The sequence below is a fragment of the Dermacentor andersoni genome, chromosome 3 (genome assembly GCF_023375885.2).
Source record: "Dermacentor andersoni chromosome 3, qqDerAnde1_hic_scaffold, whole genome shotgun sequence".
Lineage (NCBI taxonomy): Eukaryota > Metazoa > Arthropoda > Arachnida > Ixodida > Ixodidae > Dermacentor > Dermacentor andersoni.
Window position 1 is genome coordinate 63,388,930 of NC_092816.1, and position 18,847 is coordinate 63,407,776.

General features: G+C 45.5%; 1 protein-coding gene across 2 annotated transcripts in view; it reads left to right on the forward strand.

Annotated features, from left to right (window-relative positions):
• Nucleotides 1-14,758, forward strand: part of Mer (ezrin/radixin/moesin family protein merlin) — a 51,263-nt gene extending 36,505 nt beyond the window's left edge. For both annotated transcript variants that reach the window (XM_050194574.3, XM_050194573.3), the window contains exon 16: nt 14,402-14,758. In XM_050194574.3, the coding sequence (XP_050050531.1) occupies nt 14,402-14,452 (51 nt within the window). In that variant the 3' untranslated portion in view covers nt 14,453-14,758. The remainder of the gene's footprint in view (nt 1-14,401) is intronic.
• The last annotated feature ends 4,089 nt before the right edge of the window (nt 14,759-18,847 follow it).

An 18,847-nucleotide genomic window follows, 5' to 3' on the forward strand; every position in this document is an offset into this window, starting at 1 on the left:
TCACACAAAACTGTGATGTGCCACACTCGCCAGCGCGCAAGCTGTGTTGCTAGTTTGTCTGCTACGCCTGCACGTGCTTCACCATCACCGTCGTCCTCGTTTTTGTTGTTCAGCGGCAACTATTTCCTGCTTGCTGTAGTCGCCGCCGGCTTAGATGTGGCCAACCACATTTGTCTGGATCCACTACAAAGCAGCGACTCGGAAAGTGCGGCTAGCAAAAGCTATCAATATGCATATGCACTGGTACAAGTAGTACGAGCCATTTGTCGCAGGTGCTTTCGGAATGGAATGAAGCATATTCCGGAGGAGAACCAAAGGCGAGGTAAAAGTTGGCACAGCATCAGGCTTGGGGATACGAAGTCTTGGCGGAAGATAGTCGGACTGCTCTAAGCTCGGCCGGTTTTGTTTATACCAGGCACGCTCGAAATGAAACGAGCAAATCTGGCTGCTTTTGAATGGGCTCAATTCTAAGCGTCCAGTCACGCGCACGAACTCGGGCCACTTCTGCCGTTTATCGACGCTGACAGTATAGCCAACAAGCAAGCCAGGCGAGCTGGTGATCGCTGGGAAAAGGTATAGTATAGGCCTAGCTCTCTGGCCGTCGGATCCGATGCCGACGGCCCTTGCGACCCGTCCACAGCTGGTAATAAAGCATCTATATTCATCAACACAATCAACGTCTGCACATTTATGTCGCTCGTAAGTGACAATACAAATAGTTTTCCCATCGCCGTTAGTAGCGACAAGAAAACATGTTAGTCAGGCGAGCAGCTTCGCAGAAACGATTGCACTGCGCTGACTGCTTGCAAGTTGAAATGACGCCAACGATTTACTACATTGCGCAACGTTTTATATCATGCACACTTCCGAGGTCACTTTATGTGTTATTGCGTGTCAGAAACAAATTTTAGCCGATTTTTCTGCCGCTGTCAGCAGCTAAGAGGTCAGCGTCAGGACCAGGGAGAAAACAAAAAAAGAAAGACACCGTGACGATCGGAGCAGTGAGAAACCTGCTCGCAGGGCCTGCGCTGACAGCAGCGCAAACTCGTGACGTAGCGTTTTCTGGGTTGTTTATATTCCTTTCTTGATGTCGTTATCACAAGGTGCTGCGTTCTGTGGTTCGCTGCGCGCACGTACTTCAAAATTGATTTTAAATATGTTCAGAGCTGTATTTGCCGTTCATATTTTGCAGTCTATGCCCTCATATATCAATCTCGCTTGTTAACTCAACTTTGAAATTTTATGTCAGTGCTCCTTTAAGTATTCGAACAGTACAAAACTGCTGCTCCAAGGCATAATGCATTTATTGAAGTTACTGAAGAGAAAAATATGGGTGTTGAGTTCAAAACTGGAATAAGCTTTAAGCAGTATCCCAGCACTCGGTGCTGCTTTTCTGGTCGATGTAGAAGTGTGCAAATGAAATTTGAAATAGTAGTCTAATGTTCACTGTAGTTATATGCACACTGTATGTTAGTGCCATTAAGTGCACAAAGCTTTTATGGGCAACAACAATAAACATTGAATTTTTTTTAAATACCGCAACCAACACTTAGTTGAACATTGAATCTCTAAGGGAATTACTACACCTGAGAACCGAGATGTCCGGTAAACGAGGCACGGGGTGAAGGCAGCGTGCTTCTTTTAATCAAGCACAGAGGCCTAGCTCCTAAAGTTATGTCAATGATTGTACATAAGGTAGCTTACTTGCCTTGCAGATACGTTACTGCTAGTAATTTAAGCAAAAGACCCACTGTGGTTGCTTCGTGGCTAGGGTGTTGGACTGCTAAGCACGAGGCCGCGGAATTGAATCCTGGCTACAGCGGCCGCATTTTGATGGGGTGAAATGCAAAAACACCCGTCTACTTAGATTTAGATGCACGTTAAAGAACCCCAGGTGGTCCAAATTTCTGGAGTCCCTGCACTACAGCGGGCCTCATAATCGGTTCTTGGTTTTGGCACGTAAAACCCCATAATTAATTTTTTTATTTATTTGTGCAACACCTTGTACTGCATGTACTGGTTTAAGTTAATTGCTATGCTTGCCAGGCCAAAGCTCTAGTTAACATTATTTTTCTGCCATGAATGCAGGATTGACCAACCTGTTTTTAGCAATGCTTCTCGTATAGAATTATGTATGGAGTCAAGACTATAGAACACAGAGAATTGGTTTTAGGTACCTGGGTTGGACATTGGCTTTTGTGCATTAATATTTGCATGAACTCTGTACATAGGATGTTACATAGTACAAATTGTACATGATAGTTGTCGTTTGGGTCCTCCAGCAATAATGGTGGAGAAAAAAGAAAAACTGTGGAAGCAGTTGGAAACAAGAACACCGCAGCAATTTCATTAATTTATAGATTTTCTTCTTATAAAATATCGAAGACACTTCTTGATCCTTAGAAAATATTCTTTCATCCGTTGTACAAAGCAGTGACAGTGGTATTGGTACGACCGACAGCGATGCGTAAACCGTGTGGATCAAAAGCCACAGCTTTCTTCTTTTTCTTTACGGTCATTTTATTGTCACTTCTTCCCACTGGTGTTTAACTTCTGTCACATGGACGCTGGTTTGTTACTGTATCATAGACCATAGCACATACAGCATTGGCCGCTTCATGAGGCCGTGCTGTTCAGTGTTTGTAGTGTTGAACAATTCTTCTATTTTGTTTAGAGCAAAAGTGTTGTTCTGTTTGAGCAGTTCCACATTTGCAAAGGATTACTGCTTTTTTTAAAGCTAGCAAGGTAGCTTTGAGCAGCTCTTCCTTGTTCCATGTGTAACAGCAAAATTTTACGATCTTATCAAAAAGTGCCTGATTTTTAGCGCTCATTTACGATTGTCGTATTGATGCGAGTATTTTCTGATCTTTATTTGTGTATCATTTAGGGCAAAACCAATGTCAAAAAAAGACAAATACAACGTTTGAGTGCTTTCTTGTGGCCTATTTTTGGACCTGTCAATTGCATACAGACCAACGTGCATGGCAGGGACATCAACTGATAGTATCAATCTATAATGGCAACTGAATCGTCGACATCTGTTACATGAATTTTTCCTTAATAAACCATAAACATTTCTGTTTATCTGTGGCACAAATTGTTCTTGCTGCAACTATAGAGGAGCGTGCCTGTTCACAGCACGCATACTGAACAAAGCCTGCAAACCTTTACTTATAATAAATAATCAAACAATTTGTAGTATATTCCACCAAATGTTTTGTATTTTTTGGCTTTCAGTGTACAGTTTTGATCTTAAGGTTGGCAGGTCTGCATGTATCACGTCCTCAGTAAATGTGTGAAACTAAGGCAAAATGCGTTCAAGCAATACAGAATAACATTAGGGTTTTTTTGTTTTTTTGTTTTGTTTTTTTAATAGAGGTTCCTATAAGTACTATTTCAGTAGTTATTGCCATCATCAGGGTATTTGGAAGAGGGGACATAAGAAATGCAGCAGCTGTCCAATGTTCAGATCTAGCATTCTTCTGAAAGGAATATATGCAGATAAAAAAAGGGTAACCCACTCATTTGGTGTGAAAAACTTTAGTGATAAGTGAGTGTTTGCAAGAAATGTCAATTACTGATAAGTCTGTCCTGACTTCAGTCTTTTCAGAACTTAAGCATTGTCAAGTTAGGTAACTTTTTTGATTATTAACTTTATTATTATTGGGCATTTTTATCTTAAGGCACTTGCTTTTAACATGTGCCCACTCAGGTGTTTTTGCGAACAGGCTCATAGTTAGGGTAACTACATTTTTACAAAAAGCATTTGGTATATTCAGAGCACAAGAGAAATTTGGATCTGTGTTTAGGCCTTCTTTGTACAAAGATTTGTTCATGTCATACTCATGCAGTAGATAGTAAAAACAATAACAATAGCCAAGACACTGGCAGTTCATGAACCCCACTAGATTTGTGAATCTTGCCCAACATCTGCAGTAAGAAGCTCTTTATCTAGTCCCCATTGGGTAGGACTTTTTCATGGAAAGTTTCACTTTGAGCTGAAGTCAGCCTAAACTGGCTACAACATTGTTGTCATTGCCAGGGAGCTGCAGAATTTTCCAGCTGTGACCTAAATAACTTTTGTTAGGTGTCTGAAGTGGCTTTTGTCTTTTGCAGCTCAGCATTGCACGCAGCGTAATTATGTTCCGCAGCTCTCAGTGTTGTCTATGTCCACTGAGCGAGGTCATGGGCATGTGTCCTTTAGACATCTTATTGTCTTGGAACCCCCCGTGTTTTTTTCCCATCAATGTCTTGGACTCTTTTTTTTTTTTTTTTTTAAGACAAACGCAGGCAGTTGCACGGGATGCTATGTCTTCGTTTCTGAAGGGAAAATTGTTTTATTTATTTTATTAGTACAATACATAAATCACAGGTGCAGTATGAATACACATTTGACTAATGTGAAAGAACAAATCTGGTACACCGCGCCATTTACAAATGCAAGAAACTTGGATAAACTTGACACTATTAAAACCACCTCAAGTGCAAACATGACATTTGCCCGCTGTTGTGTTCTTTTGTATGTCAGTTGCTGTGGAGAGATTGAAGCATAGAGCACCTCAGCTACACCATTTCTGAATGTTCTCATGTGAAATATTTAGAAATGAGTCAATAATAATTCGAAGTTAATAAATAAGCAAATGAAAAAAAAAATATGGCAATGAGGACAACTGTGATAAACATAATGAGGCCGCCACAACGGAGAGTTGCACACTCTTGAGCAGAGAAGAAACTTTTACTGAAGCTCAGCTCTCGCAAGGCATTCAGTATCTGTGTTAGAAAGTTGGCTCCTGGCATGCTCCAGCTGGCCGCAAAAGTTTTCTCACTACGAAGTATTAAAAAAAATTCCGGCAGAACCCATCTACAATGATGGTTTAGGTTGTGTGAGAATATCTGCACAACACTCGCACGCACGCACACTTGAGGTAGGTATCGAGTTTGTAACGGCAGGCTCTGCCCCCAATGCCTCCTTCATGAATGCTGGAAACCATTTGTTTGTGGGATTAGTAGAAATGTCAGTATTAGAGTCCCCTGTCACTATCATGGGCATGGCCTTCTCCTTTGTTTTGTCATAGTACGGAAGAACTGTATTACTGTATACAGCGCTTGTATTGCGGAGTGTACCGCACAGAAATACCAACAAGGAACACTTCTTTTAATTCAATAGGATCATCCTCATACTTTCCAGTGTTCAAACATCTGTGAAGTCTTCTTCCTCATCTTCCAATTCCCTCTTTGTTTTACGGATTTTTGGCCTTACGGTAATTTCATATAGCCACGGAGCATGAACAGTTTTCTCGCTAGGAAACAGAAAAAATTTCTAGCTGTGACCCATGCAAGCAGTATAGGTAACAGTGATATTATTCGGTACTAGTGTGTCTGTGTCGCACGTCGTAAGATTACTTTATTCCCAGCTGTCACAAGCACGCTCACTCTTGTCGAGGTCACGAGGACGGGCAGTGGAAAAGCTCAGCTTAGCCCCCTGAGGTAGATTGATGCGACATGTTGTCGAGCTGTGTGCACACAGGACGCGCAACACTTGTATGCTCTGTACGTTGCCTTTTACTGATATTCCTGTCTGCCTATTCATTTCTGTTCCCATTTTTCTTTTTCTCTCTAACTCCATGCAGTTAGTTCAAGTACCTTACTCGAAAGTGGGTTTATCGTTTTTCAAGGTTGGCATCGTAGCTGCTGTTTCATGCCATCCATGTATTCAGCTGTGCCTTAGTGCTAGCAAAGTTTCACTGATAAGCCTATATTCGTATTTCGGTGTAGCATGGGGAAGAACTTACTGCGAGTTTATGGGAGTCAAATGCTTAGTGTTATTTGTATGTATCACACGGCATCTTTAATATATCACTGCACGCAAATAATTGTCCCTCCAGATCACCCATAAGAAGCAAATAATGAAAGTCTGACTTCGACTTTTCACATACATCTGTGGTCTGGGCATTGCAATTATTTCCTTTGGGGCAGCTATCACAGTTGCAGTGTTGAAGCCAGCCGTTGCTGAGGTCATGTCAATTCAGTGTGTCTACTGAGCATAGCCCTAGTTTCTACAATTCTCCAGAAGTTGTGTCGGTTATGTATACACTGTAGATTTTCCGTTGACAAACAACTCCTCCTTAAACACTGAAAGACAGAGGTTGGGATTCTCTACATGTCCTTTTCATTTTAGAGTGATAGCTCTACAACTCCAGGTACAATCCCACAATACACCTGGTTCCATAAATCTGACCTCCAAGCTCAGCTAAGGTTAAACTGGGACTTAGTCTGCCGCTACCGGCAGCGGCTCCGTGCTCCACATAGGCCCCCATATCTTGAAAACGATCTGCGATGCGGACAAAGTGTGTGGTCACGCAGGCCTAATCTTCAAAGCGATCTGTGATGAGAACAGAGTGCACTGAGCGGTGCTAGCTTCATATGCGCTGTGCTTTCGACGCTTGGTTTGCGTTGAAGCAAGGCACAGCATGAAGGTCAATTTAAACTATTGCTTTATCAATCACTTCCTGTGCGCTGTAAGTGATATCTTCAAGTAGACTGACTTGATTCTATTATGCAGCCATTGCAATTGAGCTTTACTAAAATTATACCATTTGCACTTTTAAAGTGCCAAGGTGGTAATGTTTAACCCAAATATTCAGGAATGTGATAAGCATTCAATCCAGTATGAATGAATTCTCATCAGGTGTGCCACAGGAGTGAGTCCTGTGAAAAAATGCTTAATAGATCTTTTGTTGCCGAGTGACTTTGGGAGTTTCACAGGTGCATTAAAAGTTTTAGCTACACTTGGCAGATTGAAAAGTCCATTCTAGAAAATTTTATATACTTAGCTCGGAGTATATTTGTCTGACTTGAGCATCTTTCACCCCCTCACTTTCTTCGTGCAGCTTCTTCTGCACCCTTAAGAGTATGTTTGTCTGACTTGAGCATCTTTCACCCCCTCACTTTCTTTGTGCAGCTCATTCTGCACCCTTATTCTGTCCTTATTTCACTTTTCGAAATTTTACATGAAAATTTTTGTATTCCTCTTACTTTCAGTATGAGTGGTGCAATATTTAGTGTAGTTCGTGTTATTTTTATGCAGTGCTTGGGTTCATAATCTTGTCTCTAGATATTTTAGGTACTGAGGCCAAAAAAAAAAACCAGAGCAACAATTATGTACAATTTGCGATCTTTCATGCAAAGGTCGCTAGTGTGAAATGTCATAATTGTTACTGCTGTTGCGTTTATTTGGGGCACCAACCACTGGGTCAACCTATGGAGTGTGCGCTGCGTGCTTGTCTTTGCTCTGTGGCCCCATTAGCACTGCGCGACAGCAAGAATGTGATTCGAGTCCACCAATGTTTGCTGCACACACAGCTGTGTACTTCTACCGTTGCTAGAGATGAGTCGTATACTGCATGCACCTGTTTTGCGAGCAGCAGCTGATTTCTTTCTCCCTTTCTCTCACATTTTCTCTCGCATTTCTTGCAGTTGATATGTCCCTATTTCCTCTCACACCCGCTGTGTGATGCTAGCTCCTTGGTGCTATAGTGTGTGTACATGCTTTTGTGGTTACTATTATGTTATTGTTGTGTCTGTCTGGCCAGCTGTTACTGTGCTTCCAATCAGATGCAGTTGCATTATTAGTGTGCAGCACTTTTGTCATGGCCAGCCTGTGTTCTTTTGGAAATGTGCAAATTTGGGATGGTGACAGAGGGACTGAATAATTCAAGCATAATTAGGAGGGAGCGTGCATCATGTGCAAAATAAGCATTGTTTCTATTGCAAGCTAATCGCCATTTACAACTTTTTGTGTGCTTCCATATTGGTTGTAAAGAGACATGTGACACATCAATGGCAGGGCAATTAATTAGTTTGTTTCCTCCATTTGCAATGCAAGCAGTGAAGAGGTCTAGGGAATGGAATGATTAACTTAATACATTAGTTCTGTAATGCCCAGATACAGTTTCCATGTCAAGGCAAATTAGAACAGCTTGTGCACCTTTATTCCTGGCCATTGAGAGCACATTTGTACAAAAAAGAAAGCATTGAAACGTTACTTGTGTTAAACTTAATTGCTATTGATTAATTTATAGCTGGTATGCTGAACTATCCACAGCTATAGACTCGCTCTGGCATGTCAAAAACGCTACATGGGTTATGCATTGAGCTTCTCATGCATAAATCATGTTTTTCAGTTATCAAATTGAGCAAAGCATATGTGATACGTTGGGCACTACATAGTAGAGCCACACGACCGACATCAAATATGGCATCAAATTCTCTAATGACGGAATTTTTCTTATCCAATCGGTGAGGTCGTAGCAGCACTCTGGACCCATCAAAGCAAACAAAATGGCAAAATTTGACACTGTCCAGAATAGCACTCCGAATCTCCGATTCAGGCCACGGCACAAGCGTGGTGCGGCTCTTGCATCACTGAGAGAGAGAGAGAGGGAACTTTATTCAAAGTTATTGCTGGGGTCAAGGGAGGCGGGGGGGGCCGAGAGACCAGCCCCACCAGAGCCTCCTTCCTCAGGTGGCGTCAGCCATCCGGACTACCCAGATTTGATCATCCAGGCATTCACTGAGCAACATGGCCTCCCACTGCTCAGGCATGGTGATTCTGAATGTAGGATTGGTGCTGCGTTTGATGGTGTGTGGTGCTGCGTGGCATGCCCAGATAATCTGGTCGGGATCTGCACATTACATGTTTTGCAGCTCGGTGTGAAGGTATCGGAGTAGATGTGATGACAAAGTGACGGTGTAGGAAAAGTGCGCGTCTGTAAGAGCCGCCACGTGGTCTATTGATGCTTGTTGAGAGACTCGTCGGAAAGGGGGGCGGGGGGGGGGGGTATTTGAGTCGGGGTTTACGGTAGTGCGCGAGGATCTCGCCGGAGGTGATCGTACGCTCGCGCGCGTGGTGAGGCCGCCCGGAAAACTGCTGGCTCGAAGAGTAGTGCCGTGCCCGGTGGTCGCTTCCTCGGGCGTCGTCGTGCGCGGCTTCGTTTACGGTAGGACCGGCGTGGCTTGGCGTCCCAGGTCAGGTGGACGCGGCAGCGACGGGAGGGGGGTGTGCCGGTGAGAATGCGGTGCGCTTGGGACGAGATGGGCCCTCCGGTATAGTTACGTAGGTCCGTCTTGCGTCGCCGAATCGCGTCGTGCATAGGGGCTTCGGTCACAGGCCGCTCGCGGCGTTGTTTGGCGGCGCCATGTAGCGTTACTGAACCACGTGACGGCTGTCCTGCGGACTTCGTCTACGATCTGGTCATGCTGTTCTGCCTTTAAAAAGCATACAAGTTCACTCGTATATCCGTTCGTGTGCGAGGCCGTACGGCGTGGTGCAAGCGTTAGGCAACGTGGCGACGCGCCTATCGCAATGAGAAGAAATAGCAGAAGGCTTGCCTCCCGTTGCCGACCGACTATCCTTTACTTTTTTTGGCTGTGCCTCCACACGATAGTGGACCCACATTTGACGATTCGGTTCGTCGACTTCGTAAGATTAAATCCAGAAGCACGCGCCTCTTCTCGGCACCGCTCCTTGAGACAGCGGCGCGCTCTGAATAACAATCAGTTTGACTAACGCGGACGCGCTAAAATTAGCCCGCTCCCTTCGCTTACGTTGCGGATCCCCTTTTGCGTATGGCCGTCGATTTGCGTGGATTGCCGCACTGCATGCGCTGTCGAAGTTGCAGTGGCTTTAGAGAACGTCGACGTCTGCTTGCGCCCTGTCTTCAGAAGCTGGCGCAGGAAAACCCCTGCGTCATCTTGATCTTACCCCCCTCTTGTCCGGTGTGTCTATTTTGTTAGCTCCGTGTGTCAATGAGCAGACGGCAACTCCTTTTCCTTTCCATATTTCTCGCTCTATCTCTTCCTCACTCACAGTAAAGGTGCTCTCCAAGGGCAGAACGTTGTGTTTCCTGCAAAGAGAGGGAGCACACCCAGGGAAGAAGGCGTTATTCTTTAGGGCAGCAAATTCATTTCAGGTTTGGTGGGTTTGCTAGCTTGAATCACGGATCCATAATAAACGCGTCAGAAGGGTAGAATATAACGAGCTTGGCAGCGTCAGCCACCACCCCGTTTCAAAGGGGAAGCTCATAACATTCATCTATCCGTTCATCCATAGCTCCGCTGCTGCTTCGCTATTTGCAGCAACCAACAAAAAATTGGAGCGGAAAGCGTTTCATAACTTTCCCGTGTGCTAGTGCTGATCACAGTGTTGTTAGGCGTACGCACTATTCATAAATCCAATTATTCGCCTTTCATCTTAACTACTTTCACCGGGGGTTGAAGGGCTAAGAGCCTGTCTTTCGAGAAATCTAGCGCCAGTGCAGCGTTTGCTCCTGCGCCTCCGTCAGGGCCAAAGCGGTCTCTATCTGGAGAGCCATTTTCTTGCCTACTCTTTAAGTAAAATCCCTTACTGTTAGTCTTCGTATGCGTGAATATGTCGCTTACGCTTTGGGCGTGCGTATGAAATCTCCCTGCCGGTGATGACGACCTCTATTGTCATCCCCTTTGAAACGGTGCGGCGGCAAATAGTCACCGAGCCTGCTCGAGCCTGTCATATTTTACTACATCTGTTGAGAGAGAAGTGATTCTTGTGGGGAAGGAGAAAAGGCTAGCGCTATTTTCTGCAACCCATGCGGGAGCACGGCTCAGCGCCAGCAGGGTGGAGGGGATGGGGTTAAAAGAGAGAGAGGGTAGGAGGGAGAAAGGTAGAGGGTCGTAGAGATGGAAGCGAAGTAGTGGCCGATCAGGATGCCAGAGGTGGTGGGATGGCCGTGAGGCCATCCGTCTTTGTAGAAATGTCCTATAGTCTCGCCGAGAGCCCCGACGAGTCGAGGTACTCAAACTACATCTGTTGCATCTGTCTGTCTCTCCTTGCTCTCTCTCTTCCTTAAAACATTTGTCCCTGTATTGTACAGTTACCTATGCCTGTAACGACCCTGGCCCTCTAGATCTCTTCCCTTAATTTTTTTCACATTTATACACATTCTTTTTTTTTTTTCTTCGCATTTTTCACATTTACACATTTCGACGTTCTCGCTTGTTGGCATGTCTCCGACGAAAAGCGGACGGAAAGAGGACAGGCAGGTTTCGTCTTCTATTCTGCTGCCCGTTTCGTTAGTGCAGGACCTGCTGTTGTTTTCGACTGTGGTGTAGCGCGTAGCCGGGGTGTCAGTTGTGACGTCCAACTATAGCGCTCGACCAAACATGTCATTTTGTGTGCGGACCACATTTGCAAAGACTTTTGCTACACTGCTGCTGTTCATGGGCTGTTGGCAATTTAAATTATTAACTCACTCGGCGTCTGTTTCTAGAAGCACCTCTTTCTTTGTTAAGGGGTCGGTTCCAGAGTGCCTTCATATTACAGCGCCCAATGGGGTAACTAACTGTCGGGTCTATTTCAGAATTTACTCAAATTTGCATCGAAACTTAATTATATATCGCCCTGAATCGGCGATGTTTACATGTGCGATTGGCTTGATGGAAAACGCGTCTTTTCAGCGGCAATATATACTAGTATATACATACACTTCATTTTACAGAAAAATATTTTAAAGCGGCGTGGTCGGAGCCCCCAGTCCAAGGCTCCACTGGCCTCTGCCGCCTGCCTGACCTGGCTAATTAAGGATTTTTGTCCTCCCAAGTCGGAACGGGCGAGCTATGCCTCCCACTGCTCCATTGTGTTATTGCTATTTCGCCTATGAGGACGCTTAGTGCACTCCCAGGATACATGTATTAGGGTAGGTATGCCACCCTACAGCAAGTGGGATACATGGCGTTTAGCAGTTTTATATGGGAGAATACCCCAGTCTGTATTTCGCGCTGATAGGCGGCCTCTTCCTCGCTAATTTGTGGCTGAGGCGGCGGGTATTTTCTGCGGACTCCGCGCTGATGAGCAAGGATGTCTTTGGCATTTAAATTGATGGGATTTTGAGAGGGATAGTGCGAGTGGTTGTTGTTACAGGAGGACGCCGTCGCTCGGTTGGTGCGCCCTCGGGCTAACGCGTTCCGTTACTTCCCTTGTAGCCCCGCATTTCCCGGGCACCAGAGTAGGCGGATAAGCATAGGGCGCTGCAGCAACGGCACCATCCTGTATTGTTGAAGAGCTCTCCCACAAGGTGTCGCCACCTGTTCTGGCGGCCAGAGAGGCGGCGGATTTGTGAGGCTCAGTGGATCATGCTCATTCTAGCTCAACCATTGTACCGTGGCTAAAATTGATGTTCGAGATGAAACCGTTTTTCGTGGCCACCTTCGCGGTCGTAAAGTGCTGGTTATAAACATATCTGAGCGATTACTGGACTGGTCTTTAAAACGTCATCACTTGGCGTTGTCATGCGCTTTACGACGACAGCCAGTCACGGTGCTGCCGGTGCGTGTTTCTTTCTCATTACGGCTTAAAATGCAACATAAACATAATCAGTGGTGAAGAAACGCGCACACAAGAAAAGACAATCCGCTTAGTTTTCTTGTCAAGTCAAAAAACGATGAAGACGACGAGCTAGTGCATAAAGATTTAATCGTGCTTCTTTTCTAAGCGAGCATACGTGTGTTTTACGCATCCATTCAACACACCCTGCATCCTACCTGTCCAACCTGGGCAAATGGCTGCAGCCTTTCGATTTGTTTTTCCCCCGCGGTATTTCTCTGCCTCTAGTTTTGTCTATATAGAGCATAGAGAGAGAGGGAGACAGATAGATAAAAGAGATGAGAAAGCCTGGGAGGTTAACCGGAAGATAGATATCCAGGTTGCGACCCTGCACTGGGGAAGGGGAGACAGAAAGATATTTAAAAAATATATATAGCGCATAGAAATTGATTGTGTGCGACGTCGTCTGCTATTTCCTTCTAGCTACAAAAGCGCTTGCTGCATTAGTAACCTTTCTTTTCTTCAGTGTCACTAGTATCTCTCTTCCATACTATATATAATCTAGATCGGTGGATGAAATTTCTTTTTTTTTATTTCTTTGTCTGGTCATCTTGTCCGATTACTCAATTACTCACCATTACTTTGGTATCGTCTTTCTCTCTGCCTCTTGCTTAAGGTATTTATTATTCCCTTTTACGGCATTTGCTCCCACAACTCGACACCTGACGCATCAGCCATTATATGTACTTGCCGCGTTTGAGGCAGATCATCACCATCACTGAGTGATGCGGTGTGAAATGAACGGATGGGCGTGCGTCTAATTGATGGCCCCTGCGTTCTTGACGAGAAATCGGCGCGTTCCAGGATATGAGCATAAACGGAAGGGCAATCTTCGCACGCCTTTCCGATCTGCCTTTCAGTTCTACTTCGGTGACTATGTGAAAACGCCGGTGTACTTAAATTTAGGTGCACGTTAAAAGGAACCCCAGGTGGTCCAAATTATTCCGGAGTCCCCCACTACGGCGTGTCTTATAATCACGTCGTAGTTTTGGCGCGTAAAACCCCATAATTTGATTTTTTTTTTTTTTCGGTGACCGTACTGATGAAACACGATGTCTAAGTGAAAAACAGCATGTTGTTTAGTGGGCTCTGGAATAGGTAAGAACACCTTGTGTCCTGAATGTATACACTCAACGCTCGGTATGCGCGAGTATTCTTGCGTTTTACGTCCATCAGAATTGCGACAGCCACGGCCGGGAGTTGAACCCGCGTCCCCGCGCTCGCCAGCCGAGCGCCATAACCATTGAACCAGTGGAAGGCTACTGCGCGGGAACCGACGGAGACACAGGAGGCGCGCAAACTACACAGGCACCCGCGTCCGGTCGGTAACCGTTTCAAACGGCATCTTCGTGACCCGCCGGTAACGCATGTAATATCCTGTGCTTTTTTTTTTATAGTAATGCTCAGAAGAAGAAAGAAATCTATGGGCACTTTTTTGAGCTAAACTGCGATAGGCGAAAGCCTGTCTATGACTGCCTCTGTTGCTGTTGTCTGAACTGTTCGGCGAACGGACGCCGCCGTGGCCGCGAGCACGGGATGCAATCACAGCCACATGGCTGCAAGGTTTGCCGCCGATGTGCGCGCACCCCCACGCGCATGTCCGCGCTCTCCCGCGCGCCCACTTGCACAGCGCTACTGGCATGGCGCCTCCTCTCCTTGCTCCCCTCGCCGGTGGTCATCGCTTTCCTGCGTCCACCACATACAGCGCCCGGACACTTATGAGCCACTAAAGGCTTACGTATTAAAATGAAGGCTGCTGACATCATTGCGTCTGCGTGACTATGTTGTCTGCAAGATGGTCCCTAAAAGCACTGCGCGATGGCCTGTAATGGTCCAAATTAGCGGAATATCTCGCGGTGGTCTGGCGGCATTATGTCGTTACATGGGACCAATATATTTGAATGGGCTGTTGCAGTTGCTAATGTCACTTGTAACGAAATGTTAACATTACTCTTTCTTGCTTTTTTTTGTTTCTTTTTGCAGACGAAGTCGGGTTCGACGAAAGCAAGGGTGGCCTTCTTCGAGGAGTTATGATAACTACTTAATACTTCTTGGCTGGAAGCGGTGCGTCTATGTGTGTCTATGTGCGGGGCGTACGCGCTCTTTACGCGCATTGTTTCCAACCATTGTGCCTTTAAAGAACAAGCTAAAGAAACAGAAATATGCCGTCCTGCTTTGACGAGATAAAAAAAAAAAAACAAGAAACCGTGCAGCTGGCTGCACTGGCCCATTTTCTTTTAATACCCTGTTTCTATTGTCGTCTCGTCCACGTGTGCAACTTTTATATTTTTTTCTTGTCCTGTAAATTTTGTAAATAAAATTATCGCTGCCCTGCTTTTACACCCTGCGCAGTTTTTCTTTATCGGACTCGCTAGAAGCAAAAGCGAACTAGGTTTCCAGGTCTGGAACAGAACGTGGAACACTCGTCACAGCCGTAGCTTTCTCTCCGGCCCGAGTCTTCCGGATACGCGCAGCCGTAAGTTATGCGCACACACAAAATGCGCATTGTTTTTGTTTGTTTTTTTTCTTTGCGCTCCGCAATATGTTTTGAACGAGGTACCCCCATGGCACGCATTCTGCAATCGCGACACACTATAGAGGATTGTAGATTAGGGTGCCCCAACGCTTGCGTCCCCCTAATCTAAAACTCTGTTGCATGTAGTGCAGTTTACTCGCAGCTCTTATAAAGAGTTTCCTGTGATGGCGTCATCACTGTTGCCATGTGGAGCAACGCCATCGCCTTGGAAGACGCTCGCCTTAATCTGGTATACAGTAGAACCTCGTTAAACGGAACCTCGAGGGAGCAGATAAATGAAGTTCCGATTGACAGGTGTTCCGTTGACCGAGAAAGCTGCAAAGGTGCCGTGCTAGATGTCACATTACGCCCTTTCTTAACACTTTTAAATACGTTAAGCATAAGGAAGTGAAGGTAGCAGCTATAGTATGTCCCGTGGTTTGGACGTGGTCGACGACTATTGGACTGGCTGCATATCCACGGGCAACTTTCTGCGACAACGAAGGGAAAGCTTACAGAGACAAAATTTAGTGCGCGGAGTTAATGGCGCTCCTGAAAAAAAAGTCCCGCTTCCTCACTCGCGCTAGTTATAAGCTGGGGAGTAGAGAAATTAACATTAACGTCTTGTTTACAACTACGAAATAATGCAAAATCTGACTTTACATGTCTTTCTCTTCCGCGTTCGGGCATGTGCGAAACCATCGCACGTGGACGCTACGGTGATTCAGTATCTGTTCCAAGAAACTGAAAGCATACAGTTTCATACAATTACTAGAGGCATAGAGTTACTCTAGAACTAGAGGAAACTGTGGCGCTAGCGTACACGGGAGCTTCAATCGGGGCAGTTCAGCCAGCATGACAACGATTGGTAGTACGCGGATTCGCCTAAACTTCGGCCTTCTGGCTTTAAACGGCTTTGTGACTTGGCAAAGTGATCATTTTTAACGAGGTACTGGGTTATAAACAATTAGATAAACGTTTACGAAAATTGTCTGCCGGCAGAATTCGAACACGGGACCGCCAGCACGAAAGCCCAAATTGAAACCATTACGTCACGGACGCATGGACAAGCGGAACCACTGCAGTTAGCAACGCTTTTTCGTGCTTGCAGATCGAGTCTTATTACTCTATTTAAAAAAAAGTACGAATCGCTTCGAAATTTAGGTCAATTTAGGCCCAAATAAAGCGTAATAAACGAAGCCACAAGCACGAAGATCAGACAATCCATTGTTTTTCCTGAAATGACCGTCTCGTTCGTACCCATGGTAATAATAAATTACGGCGTTTTACGTGCCAAAACCACGATCTCATTATGAGGCACGCCCTAGTGGGCGACTCCGGAATAGAGAGCTTTAGGTTAGGGGACGCAAGCGGCTTGCGTACGCAAGAACTAGGGGCCACGGTACTGCGCATGCGCAGACACCTACATCCGAGTCTGCGCATGCGCAGTACCGTCGCCCCTAGTTCTTGCGTACGCAAGCCGCTTGCGTCCCCTAACCTAAATCTCTCCAATTATGTGGAGCACCTGGGGTTCAACGTCACCAAAATGAAACTGCACGGATGTATTCGCATTTCGTCCCCATCGAAGTGTGACTGCCGTGACGGAGATTCGATACCACGACCTCGTGCTTAGCAGCCCAACACCATAACTACTAAGCAGCCACGGTGGGTCATTCCCATGGTGGCGGTACACGATCGCAGCGCCAGAGTTCCCTCTGGTAATTGTAGGAAACTCTACTGAAAGCGCTTACAAAGTCTGCCGGACTACTTGGCGCAGTAACACACGTGCAGTAGCTCCGCCCCCGTAGTTTTCCCTTCATCGCCACAAAAAGTTGTCCGGGGGTTTCGCTAGTTTCGGCTTTGAAGAGGCGCCCGCGTCGCATCGAAACAGTAACATAACTCGTACTGGCCCGTAAGTGGCAGAAGAACGCGCACTCGCGCAGGGAGAGTACAAATTATTGAATGTAACAAGGCGTCTGAAATTTCGCTGTTCCTACTTTTCGTCGTCTATGGGAGCGAGCGACGGCCACCGCGAAGCCATCCGCGTCTCTACACGCTATGCATTAAAAATATCAAAAATTTTGCCTGCTTGAGTCGTAGCCACAGCTTTATAATGATAGCTTTTCAACAGAAAACAAATGTTGCAAAAGAAAGCATATTTAAGATCCACTTTCTGAAGAAAATCCTTTAGAGCTCCGTTTAAAGAGAGTTACGAAAATTTTGGTTCCCGTTAACGAAAGTTCCTTTTTTTTTTTTCATTACCTAAGTATAGAACCAACGAATTTAGCGGCTGTCGTTCCGTTTAAGTGGTAATTCCGTTTTACCGAGATTATGCTGCACTTATGTCTAGCTGTGTCTCGAAAAGGTCTGATATGGCAAGCTAAATACCTTACTTCCAGACAAACGAATGTAAGAGCGTAAATTCGGTCATTAAATTGCAGAGGAAAGATTTGTGTATACGTTTTGAGCCCTACTATGGGGCTTAATTATTAAAGGCGTGGAAAATGGAAAAATCCGTGAAAGAAAAGGCGCTCCTATTGCGCGAAGAGCAAGACATGCGCGTACCCGAGAAACCGGCATGTCGCAGTACAACAGCACATCATTATACGGGAAAGAAGAATCTAGGGTTGCCATGGGCAGTGTAAATAGGGACAACCGAATAAACAAGAGAGAGAGAGAGAGCGCTTTGTCAAATAGTCTATTCCGTTGTCCCGTGTTTACCATGGAAAATATTGAACGCGCACGCGAAGTACGACGCGATGGCCCGTAAGCTTCCAGCATGCAGAGGCTCAAGTAGGGCAACCTAAGCAGAGGAAGAAGGATCTGTTCTGGAGTAGCCTAGCCTGATACCCTTCCCTTTCTGCCCGCGTGGTTCCACCGGTCAAATGTAGCTAGGGCTCTCTGATTTATCGTTCCATCGTCGCCAACTCCGGCCGCTAGGGCTGCGGAGAAAATGAGACAATAGAGAGTTCTTGATTGTCCGTAAACTTGTTTCCGTTTACGGATTACCGAGTTGTCGCGCAGGGCAGATAATGATGATTTATTGGCATCATCTTTGAAACGGTGCGGGGACAAATAGTCACCTAGCCTGCTTGATTTTATCAAGTAATCAGTACATGCTTATCAATCTAGCCTTTTGCTTACATCTTAATTTTTTTTGTCTCTTCCTTAAAAATCTTCGAATATACCTTGCACAGTTACCTAAGCCTGTAACGGATTCGGTTGTATCAATATCTTCCCTGCTTTTTTTTCCACCGATTATGATGATTTTTTTTGGTATCTCCTTCGAAACTGGGCGGTGATAATAGTGTCCTAGAATTGGTACAGCGCAACATACAAAGGCAAGATAAAGTTGGGAGTCGGCGCTCTGTTCCTTTATCTGGCCGGCTCGGCTTGTTTCTTGCTTTGTATGTTGCGCTGCACCAGTTCTAGAATGCAATACCAACTCGCCTAATCCTCAACCCTAGCGAATAGTCGCCTAACCTACTTGAGCTAATCAAGTAATATATATTTATCAGTCTGTCGTTTTGTCTGTGCCTCCTGAATATTTTCTCTCTTCCTTAAACTCCTTAAAACCTCTATGTCTACCTTGTATCCATAATATACCTATGCATGTGTCATCTTTAATTCCCATACCCCTTACCCCAACGCAGGGTAGCCAGCCGAACTACGCTGGCTATCCTTTATGTCTCTCTGTCTCTATCTACGTATGCCTGTAACACTATTCCTGTCAATTCCTTCCATGCTTTATTTACTATACGAAAACTCTAAACGTCTCTTGCGTACTTCAACTGCTGACCGGTTAATGCTTCCATCCGCTTTGAAACCCAGCGTATTCGTGGAAGGTGGACGTTTTCTACAGGTCTCGCTGAGTGAGTACCTTCGCATTTCTTTAGGATGCACTGAGTTGTCTC